The sequence below is a fragment of the Geotrypetes seraphini genome, chromosome 2, assembly GCF_902459505.1.
Source record: "Geotrypetes seraphini chromosome 2, aGeoSer1.1, whole genome shotgun sequence".
Lineage (NCBI taxonomy): Eukaryota > Metazoa > Chordata > Amphibia > Gymnophiona > Dermophiidae > Geotrypetes > Geotrypetes seraphini.
The window spans coordinates 390,698,005-390,718,372 of NC_047085.1; the positions used below are offsets into that span (position 1 = coordinate 390,698,005).

General features: G+C 42.2%; 1 protein-coding gene across 2 annotated transcripts in view; it reads left to right on the top strand.

Moving 5' to 3' along the window:
- SKAP2 (src kinase associated phosphoprotein 2) overlaps positions 1-20,368 on the top strand; it is a 441,565-nt gene that overhangs the window by 410,122 nt on the left and 11,075 nt on the right. Inside the window, exon 12 of one of the 2 annotated variants that reach the window (XM_033930788.1) lies at positions 16,572-16,865. The exons of the other annotated variant lie outside the window; for it this stretch is intronic. Coding sequence (XP_033786679.1) covers positions 16,572-16,601 — 30 coding nt within the window. The 3' untranslated portion in view covers positions 16,602-16,865. Of the gene's footprint in view, positions 1-16,571; positions 16,866-20,368 lie in introns of those variants that run through there. 2 annotated transcript variants of the gene reach the window in all.

Genomic DNA, 20,368 nt, shown 5'->3' on the forward strand with positions numbered 1-20,368 from the left:
ATTCTTGACACGTGAGCACTCATTGTCAACTTTGTATCAAGTGCCGCACCCAATAACACAATTTCCTTCTTAACTATAATTCAATGTTTATTTACACTTAGGGGGTCATAATTGAAAGAGAAAAACGTCCAAAAACTAGCCTAAGTCGGCACTTGGACGAACATTGTCCAAATACGTCCAAGTGCCGATAATAAAAACAGGTTTTGGATGTATTTCTAAATGACCTAGGCCTTCATAGTGCCACTGAACGACCAAAGCTAAATGGGGCGTTTCAGGAGGAGTGTCGAGGGTGGGAATTGGGCGGGATGTGGGCCGGCTTAGACTTAGTCGTACTGCATGTATAATCGAAAGTTATACAGCCCAGGATCAACGGAACTTGGACGTTGTGACTTAGACCATGTAAAACATGCTCTATGTCACAAATACCCACCTAAAGTCACCAGATAAGCACTGCAAACACATAAACCAGACCCCCACACACTACCCCAGTGATCACCGACCCCCCCCCAACCCCTTAAAAATCATAATCACACTTTTAAAATTCAGCGGTCTAGACCATCATCATCTGGCAGCCTGGCATAGGAAAGCCTAGTCGTCCAGCACAGAGGCGGCTTATGCCGTCTTGGGGGTGGGTTAGGGACTCATGAAGAGGAGGACCCATGCCCATAAGCCCCTGTAATGACTGCATTGATACTTAAACATGTGCACTCCCCTAAACACCCCCAAAACCCTTTTGTACTGGCATATAAGTGGCTCCTGCAGCCATAAGGGCTATTAGAGTGGTAGATAAGTGGGTCTAGGGGATTCTGGAGGTGGTTTGGGGGGGCTCACCATAACATATAAGGGAGCTGTAGTGAGGAGAAGACATGGCACCCTTTTTGTGAAGTTCACAGCAGTGTCCTGTAAGGTACCCCACTATTTAGGTGCCCTGTCTGGGTGTTCAGTCCATCACTTTGCAGTCCCCTCCCACGTCCAGCAGGGCTTGTTCTAGGCGTTTTTGACTTGGACGAAAAGTTGGACGAAAATGTGGTATAATGATGGACGATTTAGCGACTTGGACGATCAGATCGGCAGGACGTATAATTAGACTATTTTTGAAAGAAAAAAAAAATTTGAACGTATTTCCTAGGCTGTTTTTTACTTTGGACAACTTGCGACTTAGACGTTCCTTTCGATTATACCCCTCTTAACCTCTCAGGCTAAAGATGTTCATTTATATTTCCAAAGATCATAAATTCTGTCTTTGCTACATTCAACACAAGACCATTCTTATTCATCCATTTACTAATCTTACTCATATAGACATTCAGATCAGAAATCAATCTTTCACCTCACTCTTTTATTTGAAAATAAAACTGAACATCATCAGCATGCATACAAAATGATGCACCCATTTCTTCTAAACCAGGGGTTCTTGACCTGGGGTCCATGGACTCCTAGAAATTCCATGGATGGGTTTCTGGGGGTCCGTGAGTGTTAGGTAAAAATTAACATTTATATTCACTATACAGCCTGGTACTTTTGACTTTTCTCATGTGATTTTTCTCACATGTTATGTCTCTCGCCGTTATTTGTGAATCAGGGTTTTCAGCACTTGTTTCTATCAAAACGAAAAGTCAAAATAGATTGAATGTTAAAGATGATATGTGTGTCACCTTGTCAAAGACCACTCCACAGTTTCATATTCCTATTCAAGTCATACAAAAACAACCTTTTCATTGAAATAAAGTAGATAACGAGAGAGTAGATGTAGTAATGGTATTAGAAAACGTTAGTAGACCTGTTTTACTTTGCACAAGAGGATTGTATTTAATAATTTTAATGAGTTCCCATTACTTTTTGCATAAAAAGGAGTGGGGTGTTTTAATTGTTTACTTTAAAATTTAATAATACTTTGTTAATGTCATATGTGTATGAGACAATCAAATCTCAATAAATAAAGTACATTATATTCATTGCATGCAAGGTTGTGTTTATGTGACTATTTCTGGGAAGGGGGTCCATAGCTTTCATCAGATTCTTAAAGGGGTCCATGACTCAAAAAACATTTCCCTAAAAAGGCCAAAAAGATGTAAAACAATATTGCTGACAATGTTGATCCTTGAGACACTCCCCTTTTATCAAGAAATTCAGCTGAAATCATTTCTCTACTTTGTACACGTATCCTTCTCTCAACTAAATATGATCTGAACCAGTCCAAGACAGAACCTGCCAACCCCAATCTCCTCAATTTTACTAAAAGCAGGTTCAAATCCAATGAATCAAAGGCAGATGAAATATCCAAAGAAACTAGACCAAAACACTTTTCCTGGTCAATCCCTAACGATAATTCATCTGCCGTAGATATCAAGAGTGTTTCTACACTAGTGGCTTCCCTCAACCCAAACTGATTCTTATCCAGACAATCATTTGTTTGTACAAACTCTTCCAATTGTGGCAAAATTGCCTTTTCAATTACTCTTGCTAACAATGGAAATACAGAAATCAGTATAAAATTGCACATCTGATCACAATCCAAACCTTCTTTTTTCAACACTGGCTTAACGGTTGCTAGATAGTCTTAGACCATGAGTAGATGGGATGGAATCCAAGGTTGCCTTTCTGGAAGAAATATACTTACAGCCCAGTCTCCTCTTTTCTCTTCAGTATCTCAGAAGGGATACAGAAGGTTCTCTGTTCCCTCACACAACCAATAAGGAGGTTTTGTTTGCAGCTACTGTCATCTATATGCTCCTGGATCACTCCTTGACCTTAGTAAGGCAGTTTGGGTAGCACAGCATAGGTAGTATAGTGGGTTGAGAAAATGGGGAAATAGGTTTGATTCCCACTGCACTCCTTTTGACCCTGGATAATGCACTTAACCCTCCATTGCCTCTGGTAAAATAACTCAGATTGTGAGCCCACTAGAGATGGATTTGGATTTGATATACCACTTCTCTGTGGTTACAACCAAAGCCATGTACATATACTATATGCAGGATAGAAAAAGTACCTGCATATATTAAATGCAAATCACTTTGGTTACATATAGGGAAAAAGGTCAGTGTTAGTCAAAATACTTAAAATTATATTTTAGTACTTAAGAAGTACAATAAAAAATGCATAAAAAATTTACTTAAGTAAAAGTGAAAAAGTTATTGCCCAATATACCACTTATTAAGTTTTAAGTAAAAGTACCACAACTACAATGAGAACAATTATTGTTAACATTTTTATCCCAACAACTTTATTGCTCTGCAATTCAATCCACTTTGTATTTAGCAAAACTAAATTTTTGAAAATGACTGTCGCTCATGCGAGTGTGCTTGTGACTCATTCATCCAGCACGGCTAGAAAGGTATTCAGCAACTGCACTAGCAAAAAGTGAATTGTTCAGTCTGATTTAAAAAAAAAAAAAATCAGGTGAAGCTACAGTATTACTGAGCTCTTCTGACTTCATCTGCAGGTATTGATCAATGAAATCTCCATCTGAAACACTTCCATGTAGCAGAGCACTTTATCTTCGTTATTGTCATTACCATCTACATTAGAAGCAGTGCTGTCTATTTAATCACTTATATCTTCATCTTTGTAATCAACATCATCTTGGTCAGTTACAGAGAAAGCTTTCACAAAGTTGGAATTATAGAATGGGACAGTGGCTGTTACCCGCAGCTAGCTGGGGTAGCCACGGGTAACCCGCCGAAACGGGGGAGAGAAAAGAGGTGGTCGTCATGGGTACGAGGAGAAGGCCATTCACTGCCCCATGGAGCGGTGAATGGCCTTGTCTTCACAGTGAAGGGATGGAACACGCGCGGTTACCGATCGTGCTCCCTCCCTCCATACTGATCGCCAACGCCACCCAAGCATCTCCCTTCCTCCATATCGCTGCCGCCCGATCACCGCTGCTGCCTGAGCCCGATCACCGATGCTGCCAGCTGATCATCTCCCTCCCTGCTCCTTACCTTTGCAGCAGGCAATTTCTAAATATGTTTCCTACCAGCAGCCGGAGCATTGAAATTGCGTATGGCTGCTGTAAAGGTCATCTCTGACGCAACCAGAAGTTGCATCAGAAACGACCTTTCCTGCAGCCACATGCGATTTCAACGCTCCAGCTGCTGGTAGGAAACATATTTAGAAATTTCCTGCCGTAAAGGTAAGGGGCAGGGAGAGAGAAAGGGAAGAAAGGTGGGGTAGAGAAAAATAGACGCTGAAGGGACCTGGGGAAGGTGGGGGTGGAGGAAATGGGGAGAAGACGCTGGGAAATGGTGAAGAGAGAGTAGGGAGAAGACACTGGGAAATGGGGAAGAGAAAGTGGGAAGAAGACGCTGGGAATGGGAAAGAAAGATTGGGGAGAAGACGCTGGGAAATGGGGAAGAGGGAGTGGGGAGAAGCCACTGGGAAATGGGGAAGAGGGAGGGGGGAGAACCCACTGGGAAATGGGGAAGAGAAAGTAGGGATAAGACTCTGGGAAATGGGGAAGAGAGAGTAGGGAGAAGATGCTGGGAAATGGGGAGGAAAGAGTGGGGAGAAGACGCTGGGAAATGGGGAAGAGAGAGTAGGGAGAAGACGCTGGAAAATGGGCAAGAGAGAGTAGGGAGAAGACGCTGGGAAATGGGGAAGAGAGAGTGGGGAGAAGACGCTGAAGGGAAATGGGGAAGAGAGAGTGGGGAAAAGACGCTGGAAGGGAAGAAGACTAAGATGCCAGACTATGGGGGAGTGGAGGGAAGAAGATAGGTGCCAGACCAATTGGGGAGGGGGGGTGAAGGGAGAGGCACAGTAACAGAGCAAATGGAAGGTGCAGAGAGAAGACAGACAGTGGATGGAAGGAATTGAATGAGAAGATGAGGAAAGCAGAAACCAGACAAAAAAGGTAGAAAAAAAATTATATTTATTTATTTTCTTTTGCTTTAGGATAAAGTAATATATTAGTTGTGTTGATAAAAATTTATAAACAAATCCCTGCCAGCTGAACATCTCTTTCTCCAGTTCAGCGGCCAGAACTTTGATTTATAAGGAAGGAATAAGCTAAATATTGCAGTTCTGAGTATGGATGCTATGGGGCCGGGGTGGTGAAGGGGACGGCAGGGACAGGGCAGTGAAGGGGATGACGGGGCGGTATAGGGGATGGTGGTCTGTTGACGTTGCAGTGATGGGGACAGATTTTTCCCCCCGTGTCATTCTCTAGTTGGAATCATTGTCTGTTGCTGTTCTAACAGTTTTTCATCTGATAGCAGACTGAATATCTTTGAGAACTGATATAAGAACATCAAATGTGCGGGAATACTTCAGTCTTAAGACCAGACAAGTAGACTTCCTCTCTAAAGACTCTACCAATCCAATGGACAGTCACTTCAATGTAAAATTTTTCATGGGATGACCAGCAGTCTGTTCATCTAGACTTTCAACCAGCTTCAGCTTCATCTCTACTTCAAAGTGACCCAACTCATCATTGTTTTGTTTTGCTAGAGACCTATAATCAGTTCAACAAACATGGGCAACTCCACTATTCTTATAAACTGTCTTCACGGAACAATGAGATGATCTACTGTTTGCGTGATGTGGTTTGAAAAAGCAAAATTCTGTTCCCGGTTTTGTTATATCATTTGATTTACTGAGGAATCATCATTTACATCTCTCTTCCCTCTTTTACTTTTTAACTATAAGCATCAGATGTAACTGAGTAAAAGTAGTGAAAATCGGTGAAATTATTACTTCAGTAATAATAAAAGTAACAAATGTTATCCTGTACTTTTTTACAAGTAAAAGGAGACTCCAGTAGATGGAACCTAAGCACACTTTGTGCAGGACTCTGGGTTTCTGGCCCAGAAATATCTAAGAAAAAGGACCATTTAAACTAAATTAATTTATGGAGCATGTATGGTTGAGCAGATTGATGGACCACTCAGGTCCATCTGCCGTCATTTATTATGTTACCTTTACTTAGTTACTATACAGCATAGAGAAAGATAATACAGTGATACCTCGGTTTACGAGTGCACCAGTTTGCGAATGTTTTGCAAGATGAGCAGAACATTTGCAAAATCGGCGGCTCGGGAAACCGAGCGTAGCTCGATTTATGAGCGCCCCCCGCGATCCGGCACCCTCCCCCCTGCGATCCGGCACACACCCCTGACGCGATTGGGCCCCCCCCCCGCCACTTCTTACCGTCATCTGGGCACCACCGGCATGTCCTGTGTTTGGTGCCGGTGCCTGAAGATCGGCCTCCTCTTCTGCTGGGCGGGGGGGTGCCCAATCGCGGCGGGGGGGGGGTGCCGGATCGTGGCAGGAGGGTGCCCAATCATGGGGGAGGGTGCCGGATCGCAGAGGGGGCCTTCAGGGGGAGCAATGCTGGTTCTCGTGGGGGGGGGAACCTATCAAAGCAAGTTTCCATTATTTTCTATGGGGAAACTCGCTTTGATAAACGAGCATTTTGGATTACGAGCATGCTCCTGGAACAGATTATGCTCATAATCCAAGGTACCACTGTATATCATATCCATGACCCTTTACCTTTCAAGGATTCTTTTGAGTGTTTTAGGTCAGTGGCCAGGAAGGTAAGGACCAAAGACAATTAGCCCAGTGAAACAGATATTTATACTCGGTAGAGTTTTCTTTTAAACTTAGCTTCCTCCACCTGATTATAATACTGCACTTCTCACTTCTCCCACTTTCTAGAAGAGACCAGAATATGCCTACAACACTTATGTTAGTCAACAGGTAAAATTGTATCAAAGTAGTGGCACTGAGAATTAAGTAGGCATCCACACTGCTAGATTGCCAGCTGCCCTACATAAATCTATTGCAAAAAAAACATTTTGAAAAGAGGATCCTAAATATAACATTTAATCGAAGGAAGGTTATACATCTTTTTTCTGTGACTATTGCAGCAAACTGCCTCAATTTAAAAAAAAAACCAACAAACAACCTCATGGTGTTTCTTGAAATGTGGGTAGGTTGATTATCTCCTTCTTAATGATTGACATGCATTTGCAGTTATTGTGGAATGTGGCTAAATGTCACCACTTTCTAGATCAGGGGTGCCCAAATGGTCGATCGTGATCGACCAGTAGATCACAAAGGCAACGCGAGTCGATCGCGTTGCTTTTGCGATCTTTTTCTCCTTGCTGCTTCCTCAAGCTGGCACGTACAAGCGCCGGATTCACAAGACTTCACCTCCGACGTCAATTCTGACGTCGGAAAGGAAGTTCTGGGCTAGTCAATCGCTGCCTGGCTGGCCTGGAACTTCCTCCCCAACGTTAGAATTGACATCAGAGGTGAAGTGATGTGAGCCTGGCACTTGTATGCACCAGGCCTGGCTCGGGGAAGCAGCAGGGAGAAATCAGCGTGGTGGCTTGGGGGTGGGGGTAAGGAACGAATCGGGGAAGTGGAGAAATCGGCACGATGGCTTGGGGGGACAGGGGGAGAGAGAAAGAAAGGCAGAAAGAAAGAAATATTGGCTTTACAGAAGAAGGAGGTGCAACCAGAAACTCATGAAATCACCAGACAAAAAGGTAGGATAAATGATTTTATTTCCAATTTAGTGATCAAAATGTGTCCGTTTTGAGAATTTATATTTGCTGTCTATATTTTGCACTATGGCCCCCTTTTACTAAATCGTAATAGCGGTTTTTAGCGCAGGGAGCCTATGAGCATCAAGAGCAGTGCAGGGCATTCAGCGCAGCTTTCTGCGCTAAAAACTGCTATCGCGGTTTAATAAAAATGGAGGGGGTATATTTGTCTATTTTTGTATAGTTGTTACTGAGGTGACATTGCATATTTTAAAGTCATCTGCCTTGACCTCTGAAAAAAACCTCAAATACAAATGATAATTAAATTGTTTTCTGCGTACAGTGTGCTTTGTGTTTTTTAAAATTTTATTGCTGATAGATCATTTTGACTTGGTCATTTTAAAAGTAGCTCGCAAGCCAAAAAGTGTGGGCACCCCTGATCTAGATGATTTTCTGGGTAAGGGGTAATCACAAAACTCATTTCTATGGGTAAATCAGTATTTTGCTTGCAGAAAGGAGTTTGATTATTGCTCTCCACTGGCATATTTTGAGTACGCATGTGTGCTTGCATAGTGTGAGGGAATGAATGGTAGAGATAGGATTCCTTAGAACACTCCCTCATTGGTGCTAACAATCATCTTATGCTAGGTGTTTATCTGCTAAATTAGAGAGACTCAGGCAGGGAGGAGATTATGGGCCTCATTTTCAAAGCACTTAGACACACAAAGTACCCTAGGCAGGGCCGAATTTAGATGAAAAGAGGCCCTAGGCTATTCCACTTATGAGGCCCTTTCACCTCCCATTTTTAAGTTTGTAAATTACATGAGAGATAATAAAATACATCATTACTGTGATATATATCAGTATGTTAAATGAAACATGTTGTTATTGGTACTAACCTCTATAAAAAATGTGACACAGATAATAAATTAAAAAAAGTCGAGAACACTTATTTGGACATTTATTCTCAGCACCATATATAGTACTTGTAACAATAACTAATCAAACATAACGCACAACATTGCCCCTTCCTATGTCCATAGTGCCCCCAGTGCATCCTTCCTCACCTCACCCCCTCTCCGATGCCCGCCTGTCTCCCATCCCCCTTCCATTGAACACCCCCCCATGCCATCCTGCCTGCCTGCCTTCCATTAACCCCCCCCCCCCACCCCCTCTCATGCCAGTCTGGGCCGCCCTGTCCTGACGGATCCACGTTTTGCCTCTCTCCCCACGGGGCTGGGCTTTGCCCAGCTGTTTCCGGACTGACGTCTTTCCCTCCCCGATCCTCCTCCCAGGGCAAGAAAAAGAAAGGGAGAAACTGAGTCGGCGCCCCGTTGCGGCGGAGACGGTTCCGATCCCGAAGCGTAGAATTTCTCCTTATTTTCGGTTCAGTGTTTTAGTGTTCACTGTTTTTAGAATAGTGTAATTTTAATTTTGCTAACAATTTGAATGTAGGTCCCTCTTGATCTTGAGGCCCTAGGCTGAAGCCTAGTTAGCCTATAGGAAAATCCGGCCCTGACCCTAGGTTTCTATGGTACATACTTTGTGTGTCTAAGTGCTTTGAAAAAGAGCCCCTAAATTCCCTAGAGCAAAACAGATCAGAGAAGGCTCAAGTGAAGAAGTATCCTAGGGAGAGGCCCCAAGTCAAGAGACCTCTAATGGAACAGCCCTGAATAAGGACCTCCCAGCATATGCAGAGAAAAGGCTACAGTACCTGAGAAAAGTGCTAGGGAAGAAGAGCAACCTGAGCCTAAGGGCTGGATTCTGTAAATGTCGCTGTTATCGACAGCCGCCGATTGCATGTCAATCACACAGCATTGCTGTTTACAGAAGTGCATCTTTCGTCAAAAGTAGGCGCCGGAAATAAAGGCCTACGTTTCCAGCACATGCCTTTGACAAGAATCGCATCTACGAAGGACACATTTTCAGTGTTAATCACGCCTACTTCGCCCTGAGGCATTCTAAGGTGCCTCTTTGGATGCAATGAAGGTGCCATTTTGCTAGGCACCTATATTTTTTTAAACAATATTTAAAATGTTTTTTAAAATGGCTTTTACCAATTAAGTTAGATACTGGTAGGACGCCATTTATAGAATAAGGACTTAGTGTTCTCCTGGTGTGGGAAACTTGTGTGGTCAGCTCAGCCTCCAGAAGTTAATTTTACATGTAAGAAAGACTGCCAAGGTAAGTATATCTAGCTAGAACCTGATTTTGTGTATGCCTGAAGACAGTGTTTAGAGCCACTATGTTTGAGCCTGGCTAGGAGCCCTGTGATTATATTGAGTGAGAGAGACTCTAATTAAAGGGACCAAGCCTGTGGAGTAACAAAGCTGATTACTGTCCCTTTGTGTACATAATAATAACATGTTTTGACTTTTACCTGCAACCTCTGTGCATGCACCACATTTTTGTGAGGTCCTTCAGCCAGCCGCTAACCACACTACCACACATAGATACTGTATATACATGCACAAATATTGAGATCTAATGCAGACAGTACTGCTATGTTTAATAAACAACATATGAGAATATCATTAAACGTACCATGAACGCATTAGAACGTAATGATTCATGAGGTAAAAAGTGTTGGGAATTATATGTTTTTCCTAAAAGTGCTATAAGCAGTCCACTGATTGGGATGGAAGGGTTGTGCACATCCTTTTTATTTTAAAGAAATGTGCATTAGTTCATGAAAGAGTGAACTCCGTAATGATGAATCATATAGCTTAGGCCAGAGCAGTATGCACATCATAACTGAGAATCTCAGAACTAGATCATCTCCAACCCAATTCATAGAGACTCTTGAGTGATTTAATTGGGATTCATGTTACTCTGGAGGCTCATACACAGAAATAGTAATTCAAAGTGCCAGTGTTTACCATCTTGTCCATACAGCTTCACTGCTGCAGAGGACTCATGAATTAGCTTACTAGACTATTATATCATTCTCTGTTCCTTTGAGTACTTACTATCACCTAAGATTATTAAATAAAACAGAATGATTATTGCATAAAAGGTAAAGCTGTTTATTTTAACAGAGCGGGTGGTATATTTGTGGGGCAAATTATAGGAATAATTTACTGCTCTTATTAGAACACTTTAAAGATACATGAACTAACAAATGCAAATTCAGTTATGTGGCCTGTTTATTAAACCACGTTAAGGCTCTGCAGTTGATGTACTTTAACTACAAAAGTTAACTAGCGGTAGCTGCAAAACCTCTGCAGTAATTGTTGAGGGTGTCGCTGCTAATGCAGAATGCAGTTAACTACACCTCTGGAATTGTAGACAACTCTGTTTCATGTTTTCTACCATATTAGCAGTTAACATGTCTCAATGGAACCCATGTTAACTGCAGGCCACACTCCTGGCTATAGTAGGAATTTCCATGTTAGGTGTTTAAAAAGGCAGTTAATGCACTCTTAACAGTTAAGAGGGATTATTACAGTTCTGTTTAAGCAAGTATTTCTAGTTGATACCTTTGCCAACACTGCAAAATGCAATTGTTAGACCGCATTGTCCTGCTCATAAATAGAGTTCGACCATCTTACACCTCTGTTTCTTTGTTTGCTCTGGTTACCATTTTATTTCCTTAGGCTCACCACCTTATCATTACCCTTATACACCTTCCTATTCCCCATGATCTCTAGACTCACACTGTCTAGCACTGACAAGTGCCAAACAAGTTCATTTTGAATTGATTAGAGATTCAGCCTTCTATTTTCTAGCTCCTAAGCTTTGGAACAATCTTCTGTGTATTATCCATTCAGAACAATGTTTTCAGAAATTTAAATTGACTGTTAAGCCACATTCTTCCTCAAAGCCTTTGGAAAATAAACTGTACAGCCTGGTGTCTATCGACTGTCTGTTGCTCTGTAATGCTGGAAGATGTAATGGGTCAATTTGACCAGTAGCAAATCACCTGGACCAGATGGTTTACAACCTTACATCCCAGAGTGCTGATAGAATTGAAAAATGAACTTGCAGAACTATTGTTAGTAATTTGTAATTTTTCTTTAAAATCCAGTATAGTACTAGAAGACTGGAGGGTGGCCAACGTGAAATTATAGACCAGTGATTCTGACATCGGTGCTTGGCAAAATGTTAGAGATTATTATAAAGAACAAAATGACAGAACATGTACATAAGCATGGATTAATGAGAGAAGGCCAGCATGGATTTAGTCGAGGGAAATCTTGCCTCACCAATGTACTGCATTCCTTTGAAGGGGTGAATGAGCATGTGGATAAAGATAGCCAATTGATACTGTGTATTTGGATTTTCAGAAGGCATTTGAAAAAGTACCTCGTGAAAGACTTCGAGGAAATTAGAAAGTCATGGGATAGGAGGTAATGTCCTATTGTGAATTAAGAACTGATTGAAAGAGAAAACAAAGAGTAGGTTTAAATGGTCAATATTCTCGGTGGAGAAGGGTAAATAGTGGGGTTCATAATCAAAACCAAAACCCTATTCCAGCTAAATAAACTGGATCAGTGCATTAGAATCAACAGAAACAACACAGAAGCAATTGTTCAAGGAGGAAAAGCTTCAGACCCTTGTGGAAAAACCTTTTTTAACTTAAGAGGATTGGTTAGCGTCACTGGCAAAAACTTCCTGTCCACCTGTGTTACAGCTGCTGAATTTTAAAGAGCTGCATTTGTTACTGCAGTCAAAATTACATTCAAAAGTGCATTTTAAAGTGCTTTCAAAGTGCTGGTCATATGTTCACATAACCAAATGTAAACGCTGCTTTCAAACAGTTCTTAAATGCTGATATGGAACATTGTATCAACAAAACTACAAAAACTTATCTATGGCTCTTATGCAGGCTGTGTGTCACAATCTTATCTCTGGCTCTATGCAAGCTTCTTTTCCTGCCCCACCTTATGTTGGCTAAATAGCGTTTCGCCAAAAGGCTGCTTCAGGGATTGCAAGGGATAGTTTGAAAAATGGCACCTACTGTGCTCAATGCCCACGTTACCCTGGGGTTCCCAGGGGATCTGTGCTGGAACTGCTGCTTTTTAACATATTTATCAATGATCTTGAGATGGGAATAACTAGTGAGATAATTAAATTTGATGATGACAAGTTGTTCAATCGTAAGAGGATTGTGAAAAATTGCAAGAGGACCTTGTGAGACTGGAAGACTGGGCATCAAAATGGCAGATGACATTTAATGTGAGCAAGTACAAAGTAATGCATGTGGGAAAGAAGAACCCGAACTATAGTTATATGATGCATGGTTCTATGTTAGGAGTTGCTGCCCAGTTAAAGGATCTAGGTGTCATTGTTGAGAGTATGTTAAAACGCTCAGCTCAATGCATGGCGGTGGCTAAGAATGCAAATAGATTGTTAGGAATTATCAGGAAAGGAATGCAAAACAAAGATGAAAATGTTATAATGCCCTTCTATAGCTCTAAGTTACAGCCACACCTCGAATACTGTGTGCAATTCTGGTTGCTGTATCTCAAAAAAGATATAGCGGAATTAGAAAAGATACAGAGAAGGGTGAAAATAATAAAAGGGATAGGACGATGGATGCACTGGGAAGGAGGCCTAAGATTCTAGTTGGTGTAGGTGCCTAAGGCCCCTTCTATGGTGCTCTGGAGGGAAGTGTCGCCGAGTAAAGGAAGTTCTGGGAGGGGTGATGGCAGGAGGGAGTGGCCATCTCTTCTGCTGGGGGGGGGTAATTGTCAGGGGGGAGGGGGCATCTGCAGTTCCGACAGAAGAGAGTGGACATTCCTCCTGCCAGCTGACTTCAGAGTGGTGGGTGTGGGGGGTTCCTTGTCAAGGCCGTTCAGCTGATCACAGCAGGGAGATTTCCAAGCTATGATCAGCTCAGCAACCACTTCTATTTGAAATGTAGACCAGCATTTTGCTGGCCTACACTTCAGGTGTCTATCGTGGCCCTAGGGAAACACATAGGGTATTTTAAGCTCGCCCAAGGCCACTTCTGGGTGAAACCACGCCCAGCCTTAGGTGAGCTTAAGTGTCCTGATATGTTTCCCTGCACCCGCAACAGACACCTACTGTAGGCAGCCTGGCTCAGGTTTGGGTTTTTGGGGTTTTTTTTTTAGAAAATGTGTTTCCTGATTGGCCGGTTAGACAGCGGTAGGATGCCTACCTCTGCCTACAGTCAGGATGCCATTTTAGAATTTGCCCCCAAATCTAGCCAGTTTCCAGTTTTCTTGTATTGTAGGAAAAATACCTTGTGAAAAAACTGGAAACTCACTGGACTAAATGTATAGCCCTCAATGGCGACTACACTGTTTAACTTGATTTTTACCAAACTTTTCAAATCTCCCTCATATATGCCATTGTGTCAAAGTGCATATTTTTACACTGGTCGGTATTTTATAGCAGGTTATTTATATGCATATGTGGCCACATAGCCATGAAAATGACTTTCTCCCTAAGGGCTCCTTTTATCAAGCCGCACTAGCGGTTTAATGCGCGTAATAGCGCACGTTAAACTGCCAGCCGCGCCAGCCGCTACTGCCTCCTCTTGAGCAGGCAGTAGTTTTTAGGCCAGCGCAGGGGTTAGCGCGTGATGAAAAGTCACACGCATTAACCCCGCTAGCGCGGCTTGATAAAAGGAGCCCTAAGTATTTTATTGAGCTTGGTGTGAACAGTTAACATGGACCCTATGTGGTCACTGAAATGGAAAATAGTTTACCATTTAGCTAAATTTTGCACATATTCAAGCTGATGTAATAAAACTATATTCAAACTCCGCATTATAATTTTAATGCAGATGCTTTTTACTTCCACATTAATTTTTTTTACTTTAATTCCACTTTAATAAACTAATGATTTTCAAAAGAGCACTGAAGTAATGTATCGGCACTAAAATAAAAGCAAATTTTTTAAAAATACGTACATATTTAAAATGGAAGCTTAAATTTACATCTAATTTAACTTCAGAAGATTTCTAATCCTATTCCAAGTACTCTGAGATTCCCAAGCCTAAGAGACTGTACCCTAGAATTTCTAAGCTAAAGACACCTTGGTTCAGGGCCCCTGTTCAATACTGTTCTGGGATCAGAGAGTCCCCAACATATATGCACAGTAAATTGCACAAGGTCCCCAGAGCAAGGTGTTCATGACTCAGAAATCATAGAACAGGGTCTCCCTGGCTTTGGGAGTGGGGGTCCTGAACCAGAGTGCAAGACAAAATCTCTTGGGACCTGAGGGCCTTAGAATCAGGAGATCTTCTGTACAGCAGTCTGAAATTGGGAATCCTATCTCCAGCTTGAGGATCTCCAGTCTTTGGTGGCTAATTTTTTATACCTTGCCTTCTGGAGGTGAAGTAAAGATTCAGCACTATTAAGGAAATGAAAAATTGAGCAAAACTTTACCTCTGCTACCTCTGCGGAAATAATTCTGCAGCTTATTAGCATGCATTTTCCATGCTAATTGTACTAAGATTAATACAGGTCCTTTACTCCCTGAATTGTGTAAAAGTTTGCTATATGGGAAGTAATTTCAGCATAGTTTATAACACTGATTCTTAAACCTATCCTGGGGGACCCCCCAGCCAGTTGGATTTTCAAGATATCCCTAATGAATATGCATGAGGCAGATTTGCATATAATAGAAGTGACAAGCATTCTAATCTGCCTCATGCATATTCATTAGGGATATCTTGAAAACCCAACTGGCTGGAGGTCCCCCAGGACAGGTTTAAGAACCACCGGTTTATAACATTGTCCTAACCATATTTTGTTCTAGACGCATGACATTTAGAATTCATGAAGTCATTTGCATTTTGCAGAATTATAACTAAAAATCATGCAAATCAACTTATTTGTGATTCTGCATGAGCAAAATTTCATTCAAAAAATTTCACAAAGCAAAATTGTGTATAACACTTAGGGCTCCTTTTACTAAGGTGCATTAGCGTTTTTAGCGCACGCAGGAAATTACAGCGCGCTACGCTTCTAGAACTAACGCCAGCGGCAATGTAGCGCGCGCTATACCGCATGTTAAAGCCCTAGCGCACCTTAATAAGAGGAGCCCTTAACTACACAGGGTCATTTAGTAAAAGTTTTTTCAATAAAGATCACAGTTCTGTACAGAACACATTACAAGAAAAATACTAATTTCTATATTATTTAAATGAACCAGCACCACAAGAAAAACTTCCCACATTGCCAGCTCATTTCAGCAAAACTCCTTGCTGTTTAGTTCATTGGCCCTTTTCTTTATCATATATTCTTCCTTGACATTATCTTAAGAAATTCTCTGATACATCACATAATCTCTTTCCACACACACTTGCTTTTCTTGTTGATGATCTCTACTAAACATAGCAGCCTTTGTCAGTCTTTTTATAGACCCTGGGCTGCACTTAAAATGCACAGCTCATGTCTTCCTTGGAAAGATTTATTAAAGGAAACTTCCTTCAACTTAACAGTAGCTTCAAGCTAAGAGAGGGTAAGCCAGATCCCTGCCTTTGTACACAGACAGACTCTGTGGTATTTCCTTTCTGCCTGTCTGAATCCTTCCTGTTTGAAGGGCTAAATCGTGAAAAGCAGATGTTTCTTAATTTCTCGTGCACTATCGGTGCCTTTCACATGTTTGAAATTTGCGTTGCACAACATTATTTCTATCATGCTAATCATTGCGTTATCAACGTAGTTTTCATTTCAAAGATTCTGAGATGTGTTTATGAAAAGGCAGAACTCTGGAAGTCAACTGTTTCCAAATCATTGAACTGTTCAGCTCGGCTTTGAAATGTGTCCTATTTTTGAAAAGCAAAATCAGTTTGACTGTCAGTGCTTTTCACATGATGTAGGTTTTGCAGAATGCCATTTCCTGAAATGTCAGTTCAATTGATTAAATTTTGTTATTATTTCTAAATTGTTTAAAATGCATGAGATGAGGTTGACCTTTCCGTGCACCCACAATATGGCAAATATATGTATATACTGTGGTGGGCCTGGTTATAAGACGTTCTCAAATATAAGATGACCCTTTTGAATTCAGATCAATACAGAAAAGAAAAATATGAATTGTTGGTTGCTTTTGCATTCTCCCCTGCCAGTTATGACACAATTCTCCTGTCCTCTCCCTTGTCAGGCCTATCTTTGGAAGGAAGAAGCACAGTGATAAAAGGAAAATGTTTCAACAGCTGGGCTTAAATATGGGAGCATCCAGACAATTTTAATTAATGCCGCTGCAAGTGGACTGATTTGGGCATTGAAACCAAGTTTTCCTTGGGGAAGGTGCTTGGCTCCAATTATAAAACGTGGTTGGGTTTTTGACGTGCCAAAGGTTTAAAAAATTAAGTTTAAAACTTGTCCTATACTCAGGTCAGTGCCATATGTATTTCCAAGGAATATGTACATATGCTATACAATATTTTTTAAATGTTATATTGAAAGACATATCTACACAGCAGCAATCATACAATTATATGAAATAAAAGCTAATAAGCTGACTCTAGCTCCATGTATAACAGTCCACAACAACAGCCATTTAACTTTAGCAAACTTTTGAGTTCCTTTTAGAGAATGACACGGTGACAAAATTCTTCACCGTTCCCATCCCCGCGGATAACCGCAGGAAACCATCTTCGTGTCATTCTTTAAGGAGAGAGGGAAGAAGCAGAGTATAATTGGGCACAACCACTGACCCGCAAGCTTTGCTTTGAAGAATGCTGGTGTAGAAGGACCGAGGTTGAAATAGACACTAGAAAATGACATGGGATTATTTCCCGCGGTTATCCGCAGAGACGGGAACGGTGATGAATTTTGTCACTGTGTCATTCTCTACCTTTGTTTTGTTTTAAATTGTGACCAATATTCCATTTATTAAAGTGTGGTGAAGTTTTGCTCTTACTATGGGCTCCTTTTACAAAGCCGTGCTAGCGGGGTTAACGCGCGTGACTTTTCATCACGCACTAACCCCCGCGCTAGCCAAAAACTACCGCCTGCTCAAGAGAAGGCGGTAGCGGCTAGCACGTCCGGCAGTTTAGTGCATGCTATTACGCACGTTAAACCACTAGCGAGGCTTTGTAAAAGGAGCCCTATGTGTTAGATGGAAAAATTAACATAGAAACATGATGGCAGATAAAGGCCGAATGCCCATCCACAACATCTTCATGGTTTGACCATGGTCTTTTCTACTTGTTTTGCCACCCTGAGATCATCAGACACAATCGCCCCAAGCCCCGCTCTTCTTCCACACGTAGAAGTTCCTTGCCTCCTATACTATACCATTTTATTGGATTTTTGCAGCCCAAGTGCATAACCCTGCATTTTTTTTACCATTAAATCTTAATTGCCAATTGCTTGACCATTCTTCAAGTTTCACCAGATTCCTCTTCATATTATCCACAACGTCCAGAGTGTCTATCCTATTACAGAGCTTGGTATCATCCACAAAAAGACAAACTTTGCTAGACAGTCCTTCCATTATCTCATCTTTTCAATGCTTCCTTAGAGTCTGGTATGGTCCCGGAAGACTAGAGAAAAGCGGAAGTAAGGAGGAGGTTGGAAATTACAGGCCAGTTAGTCTGACCTCGGTAGTGAGTAAACTAATGGAAACGCTTCTTGAGCGGAGAATAGTGAGATTTCTAAAATCAAACGGACTGCAGGACCCAAGTCAGCATGATTTTTTGAGAGGCAGATCTTGTCGGACAAATCTGATTGATTGATTTATTTGACTGGGTGACCAACCAGTTGGATATGGGAGGGGCACTAGATGTGGTGTACTTGAACTTTAAGAAAGCTTTTGACACAGTGCAGGTTGTTCACCCTCTCCAAGGTAAGGAGAACGAGAGGGCACTCTCTAAAATTGAAAGGGGATAGATTCCGTATAAATGTAAGGAAGTTCTTCTTCACTCAGAGAATGGTAGAAAACTGGAGCGCTCTTCCGAAGTCTGTCGTAGGGGAAAATGCCCTCCAGGGATTCAAGACAAAGTTAGACAAGTTCCTGCTGAACCAGAACGTACGCAGGTAGGGCTAGTCTCAGTTAGGGCACTGGTCTTTGACCAAGGGCCGCCGCATGAGTGGACTGCTGGGCACGATGCACCACTAGTCTGACCCAACAGCGGCAATTCTTATGTTCTTATAGGAGATTGATAGATAAACTGAATGCATGCGGTATAGACAATAAAGTAACAGACTGGATTATTTATTTATTTATTCAATTTTCAATACCGTTCTCCCAGGTGAGCTCAAAATGGTTTACATGAATTTATTCAGGTACTCAAGCATTTTTTCCCGCCTGTCCCGGCAGGCTCACAATCTCTGTAATGTACCTGGGACAAAGGGGGGGTTACTTGTACTTTCCATCTGTGAAAGAAGTTAAAAATATATATTTTAAAATGTTTTCACGATTAATCTCTTTTAATGCTGCTGGGTACTAGAATTTGCTTATGATAAAAGCTGGTTAAGTGGAAGGAGACAAAGGGTAGAGGTAAATGGAGTTTACTCAGAGGAAAAGGTGGTTGTCACAGGGATCTGTCCTTGGGCTGGCGCTGTTTCACATCTTTGTGAGTGATATTGAATGCAGCGAGTGCAATGCTTGTGTGCTGTTGGGGCTGTTTCCATACAGTTACTGCACAGAATAATTCTTTACTGCATGTTAAATGTATGCACAGTTAGCACAGATGTACCTACTACCTTCTATTTAGGAGCCTAGAAGACCCTCCCCTAGGGTCCTTGGGTCTTTGGAGGTGGTAAGCATATCCATGCTAACTGTAACAGCACACGGTAATGTACCATGCGCTACCTGCGCTGGCCATTCCACACCCATAATCCTACTATTTCCCATCCCATAAAAGGCTATGCAGTTAGCATGTGGCTTAGTGGGCACTGTCCTGCCAGCATGATATGCTTGTGCACATGCTTAATTCATGTTCCAACTGCTTAGAACACTTTGGTAAAAAGCCCCAAAGAGGCTGATGTATACAGTAGAATCTCGGCTACCTGGCACTCTTACCAAAATGGGAAAGAACATCACCTGTGGAAAGTCAGCGGCAGTGGTCCTGAGCTGCAAATCCCTTTCCCTCAAGCCCCAAAGAACTTGAATTGTGAACCCCACCTCCCTTCCGACCTGAAGCATCAGCATAGCAACATCCTGAGCTGCAAATCCCCCCTCCCTCAAGCCCCAAAGCAACTGAGATACAAACCCCCTCCCTCCCGACCCAAAGCACCAGCACAGCAGCGTCCTGAGCCACAAATCCCCCTCCTTCCATCAAGTGTCCAAGCCTGGAAGGAGCTGAGACACAAACCCCCCCTTTCCTCCCGTCCCGAAGCACCAGCGCGGCAGCGGACCTGAGCTACAAAGCTGTCCTCCCTTCCTCAAGCCCCGAAATGGCAGAAGCAGGCAGCGGTCCTGAGTCGCAAACCCCTTTGCTCCCTCCCTTCCTTACCCGAAGTGCAGACGGTCAGCAGGAGGCAGACTCAAAACAAACGTGTCAACGCGTCAGAGGAAAGGCCCTGCTGGAGCTGGCCGCAAGCAGTCTGTTTTGAGGCTGCCTCCTGCTAATTGCGCTTTGGGTAAGGAAGGGAGAGAGAGATGAATCAAGGGGGTTTGCGGCTCAGGACCACCGCCTGCTTTTGCTACTTCTGGGCTTCAGGGAGGGAGGAAGGCTTTGCAGCTCAGGACTAGTGCTGCCTGATTCAGGAAAAAATATTTCGACTTGATTCAGCCTATTGAATCGATTTTTTGATTCGATTCGATTTTCCTGTATTATTGGGTGTTTTTTTCCAAACATTCTGGTGAGTTTATTTTATAGCCTCTTCACCCTCTGCCCTCTCCTACCCACACTGGTGCTGAGGTGTAAACAAAATAAACAAACAAAAAAAAGACTTTTCCTCTCTCTGTTAAATCCTAGCTCAGCTCTGGCAGGATACAAATTTCAAATC